This window comes from Mauremys reevesii, linkage group 2 (genome assembly GCF_016161935.1).
Source record: "Mauremys reevesii isolate NIE-2019 linkage group 2, ASM1616193v1, whole genome shotgun sequence".
Taxonomy (NCBI): Eukaryota; Metazoa; Chordata; order Testudines; family Geoemydidae; genus Mauremys; species Mauremys reevesii.
Genome location: NC_052624.1, coordinates 79,418,880 through 79,437,240, shown reverse-complemented (window position 1 = coordinate 79,437,240; position 18,361 = coordinate 79,418,880). Strand labels below are relative to the sequence as shown.

The following is an 18,361-nucleotide window of genomic DNA, read 5'->3' as shown; positions in this document are numbered from 1 at the left end:
TCAGTAGGCCCAGTCCTTCCTTCCAACCCTTGTCTAAGGACTTTGGCAGGACCTCTGTCGGTTGAGGGCCCATTTGCTGGATCAGGAAGGCAGCCTTGAGCCAGTTTAAAACCAGTCTATTTATCCAAAAAATCCTTTGTTTAGGAGCCCATGGAGAATTCAGTTTGAACTAGTATACGCATACCTCTCCCTGGGAGCAGCTTCAATGGAGAAAGTACACTAGCATCCCTCTCCTACTAGAGAAGGTATATCCAACAGCTCAACATAACACAATTGCATTTTTTACTACAATGGACCTCAAAGGTATTAAATATAATTCAATTCAAGAAAATTCAGTCCGTCACATTATATATGTGCAAGCCAGAACAGACTGTCTCATTCTCCTATAGTCTGAGGATACTTATCACTGAAGAGTTGGAACTGGTTTTTACTACTGACAAGCTACAGATTCCAATTTCCTATTCAGAAAAGAAATAAAGCCACATTCAACACTTCTCAGCATGTTATCCCAAAGTAATTATTTTAAAAAATAAATCTCACCTCTATTATTGCCTTCATAACCAAACCAGCTCCTTTTACAATTGCCATTGAAGGGTGCTGAAAAGAGTTAGTTACAATTTAGCAACAGCACAAACTAACTTACATTTTTATGGGGAAACAGACAGTTCAAGGGATAGGAAACTGAACTTCATCTAGGATGCAGTTCTGAATTCAGCTCTGGTCAAAAAATTACCAAATATTTATAGTTCTTGGGGAGCATAGGCTCAGGGCCCCTGAAATAAATTAAGAGTTCTGACCTGTTCCTATGAAAAAGAGTCCATATTACAGTCATGCAAATAGCACTACTGGAAGTTTCTGGGTACTCTCTAAAACTGAAATGATCAAATGGACATGGAAACAATTCTTCTCGGCCTGGTCCGCACTACAAAGTATTACAGGCAAAAAACTTACCATGTGCTAAAACAGCCTTATATGCATCCACACTCAATTTTAAATCTTGTTGACAAAACCCTGAGCTTCTGTTGGTCAAATTAAACCAGTTCCCAGAGCAGCACAAACCCTCTACCAGCACTCTTCTGCTGGCAAAATGCCTATGTGGATGCTGAATTACTTATACTGGTACAGAGTCCTCCAGCAACAATCCCACAATGCCATTGTCCCCACAGACTTTTTGAACTCTGCAATCAGAGGTCACAGTGACTGGAAGCCCATGCCGTTTTGAAATGCCTCTCTTCCTGCTAGCACATAGGTATGGCTTGAGGTAGTAAGAGAACAAAAAAGGTCTCACCTGAAAGAGCTTAAAGAGGGTTCTCCCATTAGATGCTACCATCTCTAACAACATATCAAACTGCTGCCCTTCAGTTGTCTCACTATACGGAGCACAGAGGGCAAATGTAAGGAAGTCCAGAAGTGAACTAATAACAAGGGCACCTGTCCCATGACCCTGAAATTTAAATGAAGCATGTAAGAATTTTAATCATAGCAGCTGGTTTTAAAATCTTTACTTAGGATTTTAGTATTATCCTTGAGCTACCAAAGGAGCACAGGTCATTTCCTCCACCACTCTTACCTGCATCCCATTTGTAGCTAATAAATAGCAGTATTTCAAATACAGAAAGATAAAAACCATTGCCATTATTTTAGTGTGGCAAAACAAAAAAAAAAGTTTCCAGAGCATTCCACAAAGGATTCATTATATCATGCTTCACAGCAGCAGCGAGTCCTCTGAATGGAGTTGAAAGTAGTTTTTTGGGGGGGAAACCAAAAGAGCTCAAATAAATATGAGCGCTACAGATCAGAGGAGCTACAGTTTCTAAGTAGTCCTTTTAGAGTCCTTGCACGAGGTTGTTCTGTTGGAAAGGACTGGTTTAACGGGAATGCTTTTCTGCCTATATTAGGCTGAACATGTTAAAAAAACCTAATGAGAGCCCTCTTATGGCATGTCTACACTGCCCTGCATTTTGCACAAGTGGGGGTTGGATAGCACCAAAGTGCTGCACTGTGACTCCTCTGTGTGGATGCTGCAGGCACAAACTTCAAGGTTCTGAGTTATTAATAATTTAGTTCTCTTTGGTAACTCAGGACCTTTAAATTCACGCCTTCAGCATCCACACAGGGGAGTTACAGAATAGCACTTTGGGGCACACTGCTATTCATATGCCCTTAGGGCAGTGTAGACTTGCTCTTAGGGTCTGTGGAGAGAGCAGTTTCACTCTGATTTCCCCAGATACAAACTGAACACAGGGTCAGTATCAATTACATATATTTTTGCATTTGAGCCATGAGTGCAAACTTCTCTTATAGCAAAGATGTGCACAAGCTTACTTTATAGGACGTGCTATGTATGACCTGTCCAACCCTCAACCTTTAATATTTCAGTACTTTTTCCATGAACTATGCCTTAATCTATGACTTACCACATGAGAATTAAATTTCTCTAATAAGTTTTCCAGAAACTTCTTTGAAGAAAGAAGGGAAGCTTTGTTCAGCTGCTCTTGCCTCAAGTCGTAATCATCATGCATAGGCTATGTGATAAAGAAAGCATTCACAAATGCAGTCATATTTCAGCCTTCAAACTAAACTTAAAGATCTGCACAAGTCTTTTGATGTAGCAGAATGAAACTACAGTCCACCAAAATTTAATACCAACAGTGGACTCGTGACAAAGGAAAACAAGCTAGTTATGAGAGTGAATCCTGTTCCTATTTCTAAACAACCATGACAACTGAGTCTACTCATGTGACACTACTGGCTAGCCTATGTACACTGCAAGATACGCATGCACTACACTCTCCACACAAATCCCCATTTTCAGCGCCTTGCAATTCACATATTTAATCATTTCAAAATAGGAAATCTCCTATTCTGTAATATAGTGATTTAAACACTTACACACATGAGAGCACATAGCATGTCAATAGAAGCATGTGTTACTCCGTCATTGTTTCTTTTAAGAGCTTTCACCACCTTTACTCCTAGACGTTCCCGAAATCTGTCACAAGAAAAAAAAAAGGTCATTTAAAATGGATATTGCAAGTGTATCAAGATATCTTTTAAAAAAGCCTTTATAAAGAATCTTCAAGCAGCTAACTCAGAATTTAGGACTTGTCTATATGAACTGTTAGTATGTGGCAAGCTGGAGTATAAGTCTACCCAGGGCCGGCTGTAGGCACCAGCACTCCAAGCATGTGATTGAGGTGGCACTTTCCAAGGGGCGGCACTCCGGCTCTTTTTTTGGTTTGTTTTGGGGTTTTTTGGTTTGTGTTTGAGCGGAGGTGAGCTGCAGCAGTGGGGGGCAGAGGAACCGCCCCCTTCCCAGCTCACCTCCGCTTCACTGCCACCTGCTCCCCTGAGCACGCTGCCACTCCGTTTCTCCCCGCTCCCTCCCAGGCTTGCTGCACAAATCAGCTGTTAGGGTTGGGGGGGGGCGTAGGGAGGGCTGCAGGAAGTAACCGGGGTTGGGGGGGGGTGTGGCTGCGCAGAGGAACCACTCCCCCCCAGCTCACCACTGCCTCCTCCCCCGAGCACCGCGTCAGGTGAAGATGCATTGCGCAAATGGGAGAGCGTTCTCCTCTTGACGTAATTACTCCACCTCAACGAGAGGCAGAAGCTATGTCGGCAGGACAGCATCTCCACCAACAAAGTGGTGTCTACACCACACTAAATTGATACAACTTACATTGTTCAGGGTGTGGTTTTCACACCCCTGAGCGACACCACTTACACTGACTTAAGCCATACTATATACAAGGCCTAAGCGTCTCCATGGAACCTTCTGCTGCACACTGAAGATTATGTACTGCACTTTGATCTACTCCCATTTCAAAAGCAGATTAGATCAAAGTGCACTACATAATCTTTAGTGTGCAACAGCAGGATCTACATAGACCGTTAGGATATGTCTACACAGCAAAGAGACAACTGCAACCGGCCCATGCCAGCCAACTCTGGCTTGTGCTGCAGGGCTGTTTCACGGCTGTGTAGACTTCCAGGCTCTGGCTGGAGCCCAAGCTCTGGGACCCTCCTATGCTGCAGGGTCCTAGCGCCCAAGCTCCAGCGCAAGCCCAGAAGTTTACACAGCAGTGAAACAACACTGAAGCCTGAGCCTCATGAGCCTGAGTCAGCTAACACCAGCCAGCCATGGGTGACCAGCTGCTGTGCAGACATATTCTTAGAGCCCAGCAGGACGGTATAGGGTAAACTTAGTGTGGAGCAAGCTGGGGTGTAACTCCTCATATATACACAAGTCTTTAGAGGACCTCTCCCTACATATTTTCATTTTCTTTCATTACAACTAAACAACGTACATTATGGCCAAAAGAAAGCTGAGTCCAAAAGCCCAAAGTCAGAGTTCAAAGTCTGAGATAATAGTAGTTATAGTAAGGACATGGACTTACTAAATGCACAACAAAAAAAAATCACCACTTTACATGACCAGTGAAAAGTTTACAATAGATTAATGCCCAAAAATCAGAGAATTCAGTTCAAGAAATTTAAAAACAAAACAAAAGAAACTGTAGCTAATTTAATTTGCCCAATTTTTTTCTATTTATAAAATTTCTTCACAATAATCTTCTAAAAGCCACATATACTGTTAACACATAATGAAGGCTGAACTTACTTCATTTTTACAAAAGTAGCCTAATTCTGAAAGTGAACAAGACATGCACAATTTCTTCAGAAAGTCAGTCAAAAGGTTTCCAGATTGCATCTTTAAGCCAATTATGAGTATGTATCTGGAGTTCTACAAATTGGCAATGAGCAACATTGCAAAACCTACTTCCTCTACATCTTACTTTTTGCTCCTCTAATGCATGTAATCTAAGGTGTAACTGATTTTACACTAAACTTGGGGCTCAGTGCACCTTTTATCCCCTGTGGAATGTATGGAATTTGTAATTGCAGCTGATGTGTCACCAGAAAGATTAAACCAGAGGTAGTCAATTATTTTTTGGTCAAGGTCCAAATTTCTTGGTGAAGGTATAGTCAAGGTCCAGACTCCAGAGGAAAAAAAAAAAGTAAATAATGATTTTGAGGTTCGTTCAAGAGCATCTGGCAGTCCATCATTGACTACCCATGGATTAAACTACTGCATTTGTTTGTTCAAGGAAAAAAGATCAGTTTTGAGTGTTCTGAGGAAATATCTAACACAAACTATAACTTAAAAGCAGAACCATAGCTGGGAACGCTAAAGATTAAATCTTAGAGTGCTGAGAACCCCCAATTCAGAAGCCATCAGTAAGATGCAGTGTACACAATCAGGAGATCCAGTACCATCAACCTTATAGTCTTACATACATGAAACTGCTACTTTATACAAGTTTTTCCCCGAAGCCTCAGCAATTATGGATGATCCCAACCTCAACTCAGACTCAATGTTTCAAAGAGACTGGTGAGTACAAGTCTTTAAAACAGTTTCCTGCTATCAGCTTAAATACTTACTTAGGAAGCTGAGTAAAGGCAAGGAAGCCAGCTTTTGAAGCAACTAGTCGTCTCACAGCTTGGAACTGGCTTTCAAGTTCTGCATTAGATGCTACAATGTCCCCCTCTTGAGACAGTAATGCTGTTATGGCATTATTAATCAGTTTCTCCTTGTTTTCAGAGAACAGACCCTGGTTAAGGAGGAAGAACCATTAATACTTGTATAAAAACAACAAAACTGGAAGAGGTTGGGCAGAGAATTAATTCTTACATCTTGTGTTACTGCATGCAGAACTCCACTGTATGAGATGTTAGCATTGAACCTGAACACAGCATCTGCAAAGTTACCATCTGCAATGAGAAACAAAAGGTAGTTGGGAGTTACAGATTTTAAATGGCTTAGAGAGCTGTTGTGCTATTAAAAAAAAAAAAACCACACACACGTTCTTTGAACTGTAGTAAAAGCTGAACTTACTTGGAGGAGCAGCTAAAAACCGGAGGTGAAGGCTCTCTACTTCCTCATCTACAGGCATGCTCAGCAATCCCCAGCGCTGGCCTTTGTGTGTTGGGGTCATTTTCACACACACATCTCTATTGCCAGAGGCTCTTACTCCATCCAGCAAGCTAGCTAACAGAGAATCTCTGAGAAGAGAGAGAGAAACATGTTTAGACACTTATTACCCTGTGAATTTATTTAGGCACTTAACTGGAAAATTATGATTGTTATAAGAAAAAAAAATTGAGCACACTGACTGCACCGTATATATGTGTGCCCAAGATTTCTACTTGAATTCACATGGATCAATGTTTTCCACTTTTTAAAAAGTTTGCAATGCTACCAAATACAAACTGCATGAACCAATAACATGACAAACTATAGTGGAACTCTTCCACTAACAATAAGGAGATATGTAAAGTGATAGTGGATGGGTGTAGTATGATAGGGAAAGTAGTATTTCAGCTAGACTAGATTTGTCTGGCCTTTTTTTTTTCCTTGCATGTGCTACTTTTGTTTTTATTTTCTGCACACAAGCACCTTGCTCTACAATCAGAGGTGCCCAGCTTATGGTCCATGGGCCATTCACAGCCCAACAGAGCATTTCATAAGGCCCACAGCCTGCTTCCATACAATATACTAGCAACTGACTCATTAGCATTCTGCTGTCATGCTTACATCATTTTAGTTTACACAAGAGTGAAAACAGGCTGTTTCTATGTACAAGTATTTTCTATCTAAATACATACAAAATAAGCTGAACTTAAAATATCAATACAGGTTACTTTAAAATTGTAATATGTAGAATCTGTTTGGCCCACATATGGATGTACTTAGGTTTACATGGCCCTCCTGTGTAATAAGGTTGAGCACCACTACTCTACAGGATACCCTCAGCCACATTTAATCCATACAGGTGTGATGGGCAGACAAAGGGGAGGGTGGGGGGGAAGAAGAGAAGAGGAAAGACCAACTCAGTCCAGACACTAAACAGTTTAGCACATGGATACCAGCTAAAACATCTAGATTTAATACATTAGCTATCAATACTAGTTTCTCAAGAAAGAGCCTGTTATTACTGTCTCTCTCCTCTAATAGACCTACTTCCTAACACTCCAGTTTGTTTAATCAGCATGTCTAACTACAAGCTTTTAAAAAAAACTTGTCAATTACCTTGACACCAAGTGGACAAAAAGTATATTTCTAATTGACCCTCTATAACTATTCACCTGTATGGGATAATATAAGTGTAGGAGAAAAAATATTTTTATAGTTTCTTCCATGATCCTATTTACTGAAAGCAGATAGATATGGATCACCAAGGAGTTCACAAATTTAAGTGAAAAGCAGATGACATATGGGGAGATGTCATGTGGTATCTGTCTGAGGTAGTAGAGACATCTTCAGGGGGTAAGTCACAGAGTTGAAGGCAGGCTTCGAATGAAGAGAGTCTGAATTTGGTCCTTGAAGGTGTTATTTTTAAATTCACACAGCTTACATAATATTTTTGTCATTCAACTGATTTCCCATTTACATTTCCCTGTAATCAATAAACTTTAAAAATACCTCTCTGTTGAAGAATATTTTCGGATTTGTCCCTTGATAAATTCAATGGTAAAAAGCTGTGGATTTTCACAATCACATACCAGTGCAAATACCTAAAAAGAAGAAGCCATGTAATAAGAGACCACCACACTTATAGGAAGCATTTAATGCAATTCTCATGTACTCAAGGAGGTGAATTGTTGAGCCAATGCTAAATGTTACAATATATATTCAAAGTTTAAAGGAAGTGATCGTCCTCCAAAAGAGAGAGCTGCAAGTGTAATCAGAACTTCCTAGAATTTGTTTGGTCAGCTTTTTGGTTTGTGTTTTTTTCAAAATGAATCCCAAGAATGGTTTCTGTATCTTTAGAAAACGGGGTCTAACAGAATGAACACAGTAAATAGTACTAATGAGTGAGCCTCAGTTTTAAATGTCATGTTGCAGTGGTACTATACAATATTGCATTTTAATAGTCAAATTTATTATTCTAAACAGGATTGTCACCTACCTCTCCTAGAGGTTTCAGTGTCACAATATTATAAGTAGCAGGATCCCGCTCTACTAAGCAAGTTTCTGTAAGGGCTAATACTCTTTTCACAGGTTCCTTAAAGAAAGAACATGTTAGAAAAGGGGACCTCTTTTTTAGCCACCTATCAAATCAAATAAATAAGATGTAGTCTAAGTTTGTAGACCTTACCGAATGTCTAGGTGTTATTTTTTGAACAACAAATTCTGCTAAAGATGTTATAGACTCATCATTGCTGTATTTCCCAAAGCGAAGGCTCAAGTATTGCTCAAATTCTAAAGGTTCTTTCCTTATTCGGAGGGAGATGCCTATGTAATTGCCAGCATGTTCTATTGCACTTTTGATAATTTCTTCCCTTTGCTCAGATGCAAACATGTGCTGCAAATTTTAGGAAGAGATATTTAGGTAAGTTTAACACAAAAAATAAGAAACTGAACATCAGGTGTAATCAGCTCACAGACTTAAAGTTTCTTAATAGTTATAAAAAAGTTGACTTGTTTATATTGTATGGCAGTCTGATTTTTTTTTTTAATTAGTATCATTTACTAGTGAATGTTGTTAACTTGATAAACGGCATACTTTCCCCCCCTCCACACAACAGGAAATACTATGACAATAAAGAATTAACATTTCTCCACAGCAATTTGTAACTTGACTTCACTAGTTAAAATGGTTGTAAAAATATTTTAAGTGAAGACATTTTCCTAAAATAATCAGAAATAAAAGTATTATATAGAAGTTGTTAACAATAGCCATTGTAAGTTTTTTTGTAAACAAGAAATAAGACACTAAGTGTGTCTTGAATAGCTTAACTTGTGTTTCCCTCTTAGGAATACAGAAAAATAAAACATTTTTAATTGTGGCAGCACTGATGTAGAGGTATCTAAGTTTAAGGTAATTCCTACTGCAGAGCTATCTTGTTTTGCTGCAGACCATTCAGTTGCTTGCAGTGTAGTTCACAATAACTGGCTTAGGATTTTTATTTTAATTGGGCATAGCTGCATGGGTTCTCTGCTCCTTCATTTTAACTTGTTCCACTCAAGTTTATACACAGGTAAACAACCAGTCTCCCGGTTAGTACTCAAGGGGACTTGGGCACAATTCCATATTAAATGTTTTATTGAACCAACTTCTGTTGAAAGAAGCTTTCAAGGTCTGTGGAGATCAAAAGCTTGTCTCTTTTACCAACAGAAGTTGGCCCAATGTCACTCTCATATCCTGGACCAACATGACTACAACACTACCAATATTAAATGTTGTATAATTTGCCCTGTTGAACTTATCAAACTACTCAATCTACAAGCCATTTAGTATCTGCCATAGTAGTGATTTGAACCTCCAGGCAAGAGACTGAGACAGCCTCACACTTCTTATTTGGTTTATGTAAAACTTCTCACGACTTGATATGCATATGCATAAAATGTTATAATACTCACCAATCTACTAAATCCTCCATAAAGTATAGCAAAACCTCCCTGATAGTCAGAGAGGTCAGCAAAGCCTTCGATATTTCTGTAGTCATAGGAACACAGGACTTTATTAGTTGCAGGATTAATTTGATCAAACCCTCCAGGAGTCACTTCCAGAATCACAGGTTTTCTCGTCTCACTCCAGTGATGCTTATAGCAGTTGTATCTCTATGGAAGAAGAAACTGCTGTTAAGTCCGGAGACAACCAAAAAGACTTCTTCACCTTCTGAGGATTACATCTACACATAACAGTTCTTTAATTTGACCTGGTTTCATATGATCAAGCAAGTTTCCCCAATAAGTCTGAAAGCCATGACAGCACAGCATGGTTTGCCCTATCTTTACCTCCTGACCTTCAAGTTTATTGATTACATTGTAATTGATATAAGCTTAACCCAGTCCTGACACACTGTTCACTTACCGGATATTCACACTGCAACATGAGTCCAGGCTCAAGCCTATATGCCATCGCCCCCTCCCCCATTTACACTGAAATAGTGCTAACCCAGTGCTCGGACCCAGGGTCCTGAGATCCTGCAGGGTAGGACCACCCATGATAGAGTCCAGATGGAACCCGGGGTCCAAGCTCTATTGCTCTGCAGTGTCGCTGCAGCCCCACTGACTCGGGTCCTGGGAGTCATCCAGAAGTATGACAATTCCATGGGGACAACTATCCTAACAATCTGCAATCCACTTGGATAACTGAAGTTACCCCCCTTGGTGAATAGGAGCAGCTCAGGTCAGTGTTGACCTATTCTGATCACCGCTCTGCAAGCACATTATCAGAGAGCCTCCTGGGTTGGGTGATCTGTTCAAGCTTCCTGTAAAGTGCAAGATAGGCAATAAAGTCTTCCCACAGTGCACCACGGTGGTAGGGCTAAAGAGGCCACATTCTGCAAGGGACACTAGGGATTCTGGCATATGGTTACCTTGACTTGGGTCTGCGCACTGCCAGATGCCAGAGCCCTAGGTTTTAGCATGGGTTAGAAGAGTCTTAAATGCAGGGTTTAAATACTATGTAGACACTCAAGCCTAGGGTTCCCCATCATGGGTCAGTTGACTCAAGTCCCACAAACCCTGGGCTTACATTGCAGCGTAGACATAGCCTTAGATTGGGAATTCCCAACACATTTCAGTCATTAGAATCTTGATTGTTCTATAACAGTGCTATGGAATTCTTGTTTAATAAAGTATCACTTCAAAGAAGTCCTTCGTGGTGTAGCCCTAGAATGGTAATAGGCTTCTAGACACTCAAATGGATATAAATGAACAAAGCCATGAAGACAGAAGATCTATTAAGATGCATTCCAGGGAGACCAGTGGATGTGAAACCAAGTGTCAAGGTATGGGTGTTAAATGCATAAATCTCATAAAACTGACTTAACTACAGAGAGATTCAGTAGCTAATTTCCAGGAAGCTCTTTCATGCTCTCTCCATAAGTCTGTCTGAAAAGATATGCCTGGAACTTTTCCCCTACTCCCACTATACACCAAGAATTATCTTTCCCCCCCCTTTCACTGTGGCTAGCTATGAGGCGGTGAAGTCCTCCCAAAAGTGCTACTACTCATTTACTTTAAAACACAAGACTTTGTTGAACAGTGTTCTGATAACTTCACTTTAATTTCAACTATTTCTAATTAATAATATTCAATCTCCTTTTAAAGTGATTTTTGAAACAGATCCACACTTCTGTAGTTTGTCTATTATGGCTACACCACATAAGAGTAACTTGGTAGCAACCCTTGAAGTGACAGAAGTATATTTTTTCCAGTTTGTTGTGCAGTTACCTGTTATCTCTTTGCTCTATATGGAGAGTTCTCCCATATTGTTCATCTCACAACGTTTAAAAAAAAAAGAAAAAAAATTGCAAAGCCACAGAATTGGCAGGAAATTCAGATTTAGGTGTAGTAGGTAGCCATAACTATTTAAAATATAAAGGGACATGGTCATCTAGAAATTAAAGTCTGTTTTTACAGTGTTTGTAAATATGAAATGACTGGATTTGTAGTCCAATACAGACAGGCCAGATACTTGCCCTTCCTGTGATTTTTCCTTCTGAAAAGTCTGTTCTGAATCTCTGTAAAAAGGAGAATGAAAACAAGTTGTTACTGTGATTTCAGTGAGAAAATAATTCTTTGTTCTAATTATTCCAGAGTGACTCTAATTCTTTTGGGATAGTCTAAAACTTAAAGATTTAAAAGTTGTATATTTAAAGTGCACCATTTGTTTTATATAAAAAACATATGTTCACTGGTAGTGAACAATGCAGCGATATGCAAACGGAGGCTCACAAGCCGCAAGTACCTCTTTAATGCATCTCCTGCAGCACGTGATATTAAAACACTGTGCAATTTAATTATTAATCACTACAAATGCTTTTACTGTGTTATTAACAGACGTGAAAGTAAGCTGGTACCGTGTACCGGTAAGAAAGCAGCCTCTGGTACAGGCTGGTACACAGCTGATGTTAAAGTGCTGCTGCGGCGGGGGCAAAAGGGGCATCTGCCCTGGGGTCAGGCCATTTAAAAGGGCCCAGGGATCCCGGCCACTGTGGCAATAGCCGGAGCCTCAGACAGTGCAGGCCGGGCAACGCTGAAGGGCTGGTTGGGGCGAGGCTGGCCCCCAGCCCCACCCATAGGTGCGGGAAGTACGGGTGCAGGGGGTACTGCATCACCCCCCCCAGGCTTTGCACCCAGCGTGGCCCCTCGCCCAGGGTGCCAGCTCCTCACCCACCGGGCCCCTCTGCTGCCATCCAAGGTCCCGGCCCCCTTTCCTGACCCCGGCCTGGGGCTCAACAACCGCCCCCAACTGTGATCCCAGCCTGTGGCCGTGAGGGGTGTGGACAAGGGAAGGAGCAGGCACAGCTCAGCACTCCCTCCTTAAAAACTGTTCCAGCACCACTGGCCCCGCCCCTTCCACCTGAGGCCCCGCCCCTTTGGGGGCCCAGAGCCAGGCCTCTCCCACCATGCCCAGGGGTTTGGCAGCATTGCATACCACTAAGAGATTAAAGTTACTTTCACCCCTGGTTATTAACCAATTAAGTTATCAACTTGCATTAAGAATATTAAATATTCAGGACTATAGTAAATGAAACATTCACACTATTGTGGCTCTTTTGGGTAATATTGGTCACTAACTTGGCTCCTAAACCACTGAGGTCTGAGTATCACTGGTCTAACACATTCAGTAATTTGGAGTCTTACATACAAGTTATTTCAATGAACACCGTAGGCCAAGTATATGAATATATATTAAAATATATAAGCACAGCAGCTTTCCTTCTCATCATAAATACAAAGTGAACATTATTACATCTAGTAATAGTGTAACAATACAGTAACGTATCTTAAACTGGTTGAATAGCTAAATAACTAGTTCTTACCAGTGCTTCTGTAATGAGTTCTGTTCTATGGTCTGTAGAAAACTTAAGAGTTTCAGACTTCTTTCCACTCCCCTTACGAAAGGTGAGGCTGAATTCTGTTCCTTGCCCCTTTCCAACAGGACCGATACTACAAATATCTCCATAAGGCCACTAATGTAAACAAATTAAGGTAATTTGATACGTTTCTATTAATGTAAGAAATAGAATCTTTTATATCCAAAATGTAGTGAAACAGGTATTGAAGGGTGTATTTGTACTTTAGGTCTCTTTATAAGAGGTCTTAATTGTTAAAAACAATTAAGGTTATAACAAAACCCAACACTCTAGTTTGTGACTAATATAAACGTATACCGTAACTAAAATAGGGGCATTAACAAGCAGCATACACACATTTGTTTTATGTGTAAGTATTCAAATTTGATGAGGAGGCTCACTGCAGTCACTCTCTGCTGAAAGTGGTAGCTAGGAATTCAGAAGTTAAAAAAAAAAGCTAACAATTCAGCTAATGAGAACGCACAAGGATCCAGGCAAAGAAGGATGGAGGAGTAGAGCAAAGTTGGGTAAAATTTGTGACTCTGCAGATCTCTGCTCTGCAGTGATTCTTTTCAGGGACACAAGAACTGTCAAATAGTCCTGAGATCGGATGGACGGACGCACACGCGCGCGCGCACACACACACAAAAAGGGAAGTTGAAAGAGATTGTTTTACTAAGTAACTATTTTAGTTCTGTTGTGTAACAGAACAAAGAGGACTATACAAGCTTCTAAAGCCACCAAATCACAGTTTAAACTATTAGCTATTGCATCAGCTACTTTTCTTTAGCATATAAAAAGGACAATTTGACTGAGCAAGCCTATGCACTGCAGTGCCCAATCATGAAATTAGTGCAACTGATAGCCCTTTTGGTTATGCTTAGTATTTACACAAGAGAGAACCCTCTGTAAAATATAGCTGACCACACTCAATATTAAGGAGAGGACAAGTCAGTCAGAAGAGTATTAACATGAACTCAGATTGCATTAGGATATCTTAAGGTATCCAAGAAGGCTATAACTACATTTATCATTACCTGATTTGTAACTTCTAATGTGTTCGGATTATATGTAGTGATGGCATGGGTTCCAACTGAGAAGACTCTCTTATACCTAGAACATACCAAAAAAGTATTTAGTTTAAAAGTATTTTCCTGAAATCTCATAAAAACAATATGTACAGATAGTATATTTATAGTAGAATATCTCCCATTAGGAAAGAACCAACATAGGCCTAATCATAGTCACCAACCATTACAATGAATATGGCCAGACTTAAGTGAGTATGCAATTTGCTCAATATAAAAGGATTAAGTTTGCTAGAGTACCCTTTCATCCCTTCATCTTTGCCTCTTTTTCCAATGTGCCTGGTGAACAGAAGAAAAAGGAAAGGTTTAAAAATATTTAAATTGTTCCAGCAGTCTCTCCCTCCCTGCCAAAACACAAGAAGAGCTAAGCCCAAAAACTTAAATAATGTGCATTGACATGTTAGGATAATATTCAGAAGTACAAAATACCAATGGGAAACTTGCAATGGATATTTTCACCCACATGACTATACGTAGAAAGGCAAAAAAATTTAGGGAGAAAACTGATATTTACAAATTCAAAATAGTTTAAGTTGAGACAATTCTGAATGGAGAACACAGCTTCCAAATAAAAGTAACTACGTGAATACTTTTCTCCAAGGAACTATATTGACCTAATTTAACAACAACATCTACAAAAGCTGCACCAGAAGTTTGATGGTTTGTGTGGTTCAAAGAAAAGCCAACTGGTCCAAATCTACCAACTGCTAGTTTGCAGCAAGCACATGAGTATATAGCATCTATACAAATCTTATTTAAAAGTAACTTAAGACCTCTAACTTCAAGATCTGTGTCTGTCTAAATTAGCATTTTAACATTTATGCAAACAAAAGAGCTAGAAATCTGGAATTAGAGTTCTACAAATATCTTTAAATCATACCCTGTTTCCCTGCCCATTTATAATTCATCAAAATTAGTAATTAGAGTAACTAGGTATATTTTACATATAGACTTCACACATGTTAAACACATGCACATTCCTCAGCATGTTTCAGCTATCAAGAGCCCTCTACTCAATGTGGTTAAAAACGGTATGGCAGGAGTGCATTTCATGGCTGATCATTAACTATGGATAAAGGTAGACATAATGGGATTTTTCATCAGAGGAGGTATTAAGGAGACACTTTTCTATGGATCCTGGTAGAAGGGTAAACAGTAAAGATTTCCTTTGAATTGCAGAGGCAAGCAAGCAGATACATTTTTCAGTGAATGGACAAGTGAACTGGAAGAGGGTCTCAAAGTGAAGTTGTTCTTTACATCATATGTATTCTGTGTGATACAACGATCTTTAGTCTCTATTCAAGTGGTGAGGTGCCTGGAAGTAAGAGGCTTTGGGTGAATAGAAAGTTAAATGACCAAGTGAAAGAGGTAGTTTCCAGAAGCACCTTCAATTAATATTTCACACACAAGTCAGTTTAAGATTTCTAAAAGGTGATAAGTCAGTAAGTAGTAAGGGTCTGGCAGCACTCAGTTTTACTACTTGAAAGATATTCGTCAATTAGTTATAAGTCTCTTCAGAAACAAGCAACCCTAGGAGGAGAAATTATAGACAGTTACCTTCATTCAAGGTTTCATTTCAATATTGCCTAATGTTTAGTCACCATGTTAGAAATAACCTTCCCCTCCCCCCCACTCCGAGACTAGTTTTACAAGTTATTTTAATTATATTTCCTTGCTTTTGTCAGTTACACCATTATATCCTTTTGAAATATTAGTATTTAATGCCTGAATGTAAATCAAATCCGTTTAGTCTGAGGAAGGATTTACACACTTCCCATTTGCTCACAGCCTTTTTTGCATGCTACAAATTATGCACATTAAACTATATTTCCAAGGACAGTAGTGAACATTTAAAAGCTATAATTTGAGGGTTGATGGAAAGCAAGAAACTAGATGCGACTTTGAGCAAGTTAAATGAACTTCTGAAGTGTTTTACTAACCTCTACTATACTTGGTATACAATATAAATCATTGTTTAAAAATAAAATAAGGTGCAAGTACAGAAACAGTTGACAATTCAAATACTTAGAGTACCCAGAAAGAGCTCTTGAATAGAAACTGTTTATCCTATAAAAACTTGAGACCCATGAATGCAAACTCTCATGGCATCTATTCTATCCTTACAGGAATATTGTCAAAACTACCATTCTGTTCTCCTCGCTGCTTAGTTCTGTTAGCAGTCAGGATGCCGAAATACAAGAATTCTGCTTTATGTTCTAGAATTAGATAAAATATTTACTTTGTATAATCGCGGGGAGGTGAACTTTCATGTTTGAAAGATGTAAATGTGTTAGGTGTATGGCTGTCAAGACTGCCATAGCATGATCATCATCCTATATATCTGAGGTCCCATATAACCCTACATTTTGTGGCTGCATGGACCCCCTTCTCCTCCTCTGCAATCAAATTTTCATACACCATGGAAGAACAATTTTGTTAGGATATAGATATTCAGGCCTGTCTGCCAAGGCCTATACTTTGATAAGAATTTAGGTGTATTCTTATCACTTAGCTAGTTATAAAGGTATAAAAAAAGACAGTGATTTTTTTATTCTAATGGCCTTCTTTTACTGTGACAGTCTGAGGCCTGGTTCTTCGGCTAAGCAGCAAAGGCAGCCATAAGCCGGGAAGTGTATGGTCACATCCTCACATTCCAAACTAGTCACATTGAAATAAGGTGCTATTAGGAATACAATCCTGTCCTGATATACCTCTCACCTCCAGAGAAAGGGAAGAGCCTAGAAGATGTAAAAGGAAACTTAGTTTGATAGCATCCTATCTGGCAAGAACTCACTTATCAATAGACACAGCTGGAAAACCCTTATGTCTGTATAGATGTAGTTGTGAAATCCTCACTTCGGTATTGTTTTGTATGTTTATTTGCACGGTCTCTGTCTGGTTCTGTAATTGTTTCTGTTTGCTGTATAATTAATTTTGTTGGGTGTAACCCAATGAAGGTGGTGGAATATAATTGGTTAAATAGCCATGTTACAATATGTTAGAATTGGTTAGTTAAATTTCAGTAAAATGATTGGTTAAGGAATAGCTACGCAAAACTCAGGTTTTACTATATAGTCTGCAGTCAATCAGGAAGTAAAGGAGGGTGGGGAAATGGGAACAGGGATTGGGGATGGGGGAACTGGGATCATGTTTTGCTAAAGGGGGAAATGGGAAACAGGGGATGGGAACAGAAACAGGGACACAGACAAGGCTCTGTGGTGTTAGAGCTGGGAAGGGGAACACTAAGGAGGTAAACTAAACTCATGCTTGCTGGAAGTTCACCCCAATAAACATTGAATTGTTTGCGCCTTTGGACTTCGGGTATTGTTTCTCTGTTCATGTGAGAAGGACCAGGGAAGTAAGAGGGTAAAGGAATAAGCCCCCTAACAAATTTGAGGAGCTGTTTTGGTTTCAGGGGGGGGAGGGATAGGGGCTCCTGCCTGTAGTGTGATGTGTTTCTCATCCTCTTATGGAGTTGCATCTAAGCTGCTTCCTTTACAGTTTAGCTACTTTTACAAACCTTCAATCCTCTGGTTTGCAATGATGCATACAGACACAATCTGAATTTACAAAAACTTCTGAACAGACCATAGCAATATCAGCAAAAGTAATTAACTGTCGATCAAACTGAAGAGTAGGTTGCAACAAATAGTAAAATAAAGTGAACTAGGCCTGGAAAACCATTAGTTGTTTTAGTAGTAGGAGAAAAAGCTAACTACCTATCTGGTGGTAGATTGGAAGAATTATAGTTAAAAGGTACCAAATATAGTTAAGGCCCCTCTACACAAAGCAAGTATTTGATAAATAAAGAGCTCACTTATGTCACACAGGCTTAGTGTACACTTCAAAGTTTTGCCAGCATTGCTATGTTGACTAGGAGCATGAAAACAAAACACCTCCCCCCCCCCCCCACAGCTATGCCAGCAAAAGCCCAGCTGTAGACAGCTATGCTCACACAAGAGTGCTTCTGTCTGTTTAGCGAGCATTGCTGGTTGAAGAACTCCATCGGTCAGCTTACACTGAATCTCTAAGCCGGCAAAGACTACAGGGCAGGCAAGCCCACCTCTACTTTTGCAGTGAAGATGAGGCCTAAATCAGTGGCTAGCCTGAGTGTTTCACAGTATGTGGCCACTCTCATATGAGCTAACTATTACAGTGAAGAAAAAAAATATTACACAAGCCAAAAGTAAAAATGCATCTTTAACGGTGAAGATAAGGTCTTGCTTACCAATAGAATGACTGGATTAGCAGCTGATGACTTGTGCTAACTTGAGCTGGGTAGCTGAATCCCCACTACTGTACTGGATTGTCAGCAGCACTGGAGATTTAACCCAGACCCCAACAGGCCAGCTAACTTGAATTTAAGGTCCCACCTAATTCCAGCTAGAGAATGTGGACAT

General features: G+C 39.8%; 1 protein-coding gene and 1 long non-coding RNA gene across 5 annotated transcripts in view; one reads left to right on the top strand and one right to left on the bottom strand.

Moving 5' to 3' along the window:
• Positions 1-18,361, bottom strand: part of DNAJC13 (DnaJ heat shock protein family (Hsp40) member C13) — a 100,534-nt gene that overhangs the window by 62,499 nt on the left and 19,674 nt on the right. For all 3 annotated transcript variants that reach the window (XM_039522907.1, XM_039522906.1, XM_039522908.1), the window contains 14 exons: positions 13,911-13,986; positions 12,841-12,990; positions 11,494-11,535; positions 9,425-9,625; positions 8,160-8,366; positions 7,971-8,066; positions 7,484-7,575; positions 5,897-6,063; positions 5,693-5,772; positions 5,443-5,612; positions 2,893-2,992; positions 2,418-2,525; positions 1,289-1,444; positions 541-597 (listed from right to left, as the gene is read on the bottom strand). In XM_039522907.1, coding sequence (XP_039378841.1) covers positions 541-597; positions 1,289-1,444; positions 2,418-2,525; positions 2,893-2,992; positions 5,443-5,612; positions 5,693-5,772; positions 5,897-6,063; positions 7,484-7,575; positions 7,971-8,066; positions 8,160-8,366; positions 9,425-9,625; positions 11,494-11,535; positions 12,841-12,990; positions 13,911-13,986 — 1,702 coding nt within the window. The remainder of the gene's footprint in view (positions 1-540; positions 598-1,288; positions 1,445-2,417; positions 2,526-2,892; positions 2,993-5,442; positions 5,613-5,692; positions 5,773-5,896; positions 6,064-7,483; positions 7,576-7,970; positions 8,067-8,159; positions 8,367-9,424; positions 9,626-11,493; positions 11,536-12,840; positions 12,991-13,910; positions 13,987-18,361) is intronic.
• The window catches only part of LOC120397228, a 51,896-nt gene continuing 44,198 nt past the window's right edge, over positions 10,664-18,361 (top strand). For both annotated transcript variants that reach the window (XR_005593729.1, XR_005593728.1), the window contains exons 1-2: positions 10,664-10,800; positions 12,960-13,009. This is a non-coding gene — a long non-coding RNA (uncharacterized LOC120397228). The remainder of the gene's footprint in view (positions 10,801-12,959; positions 13,010-18,361) is intronic.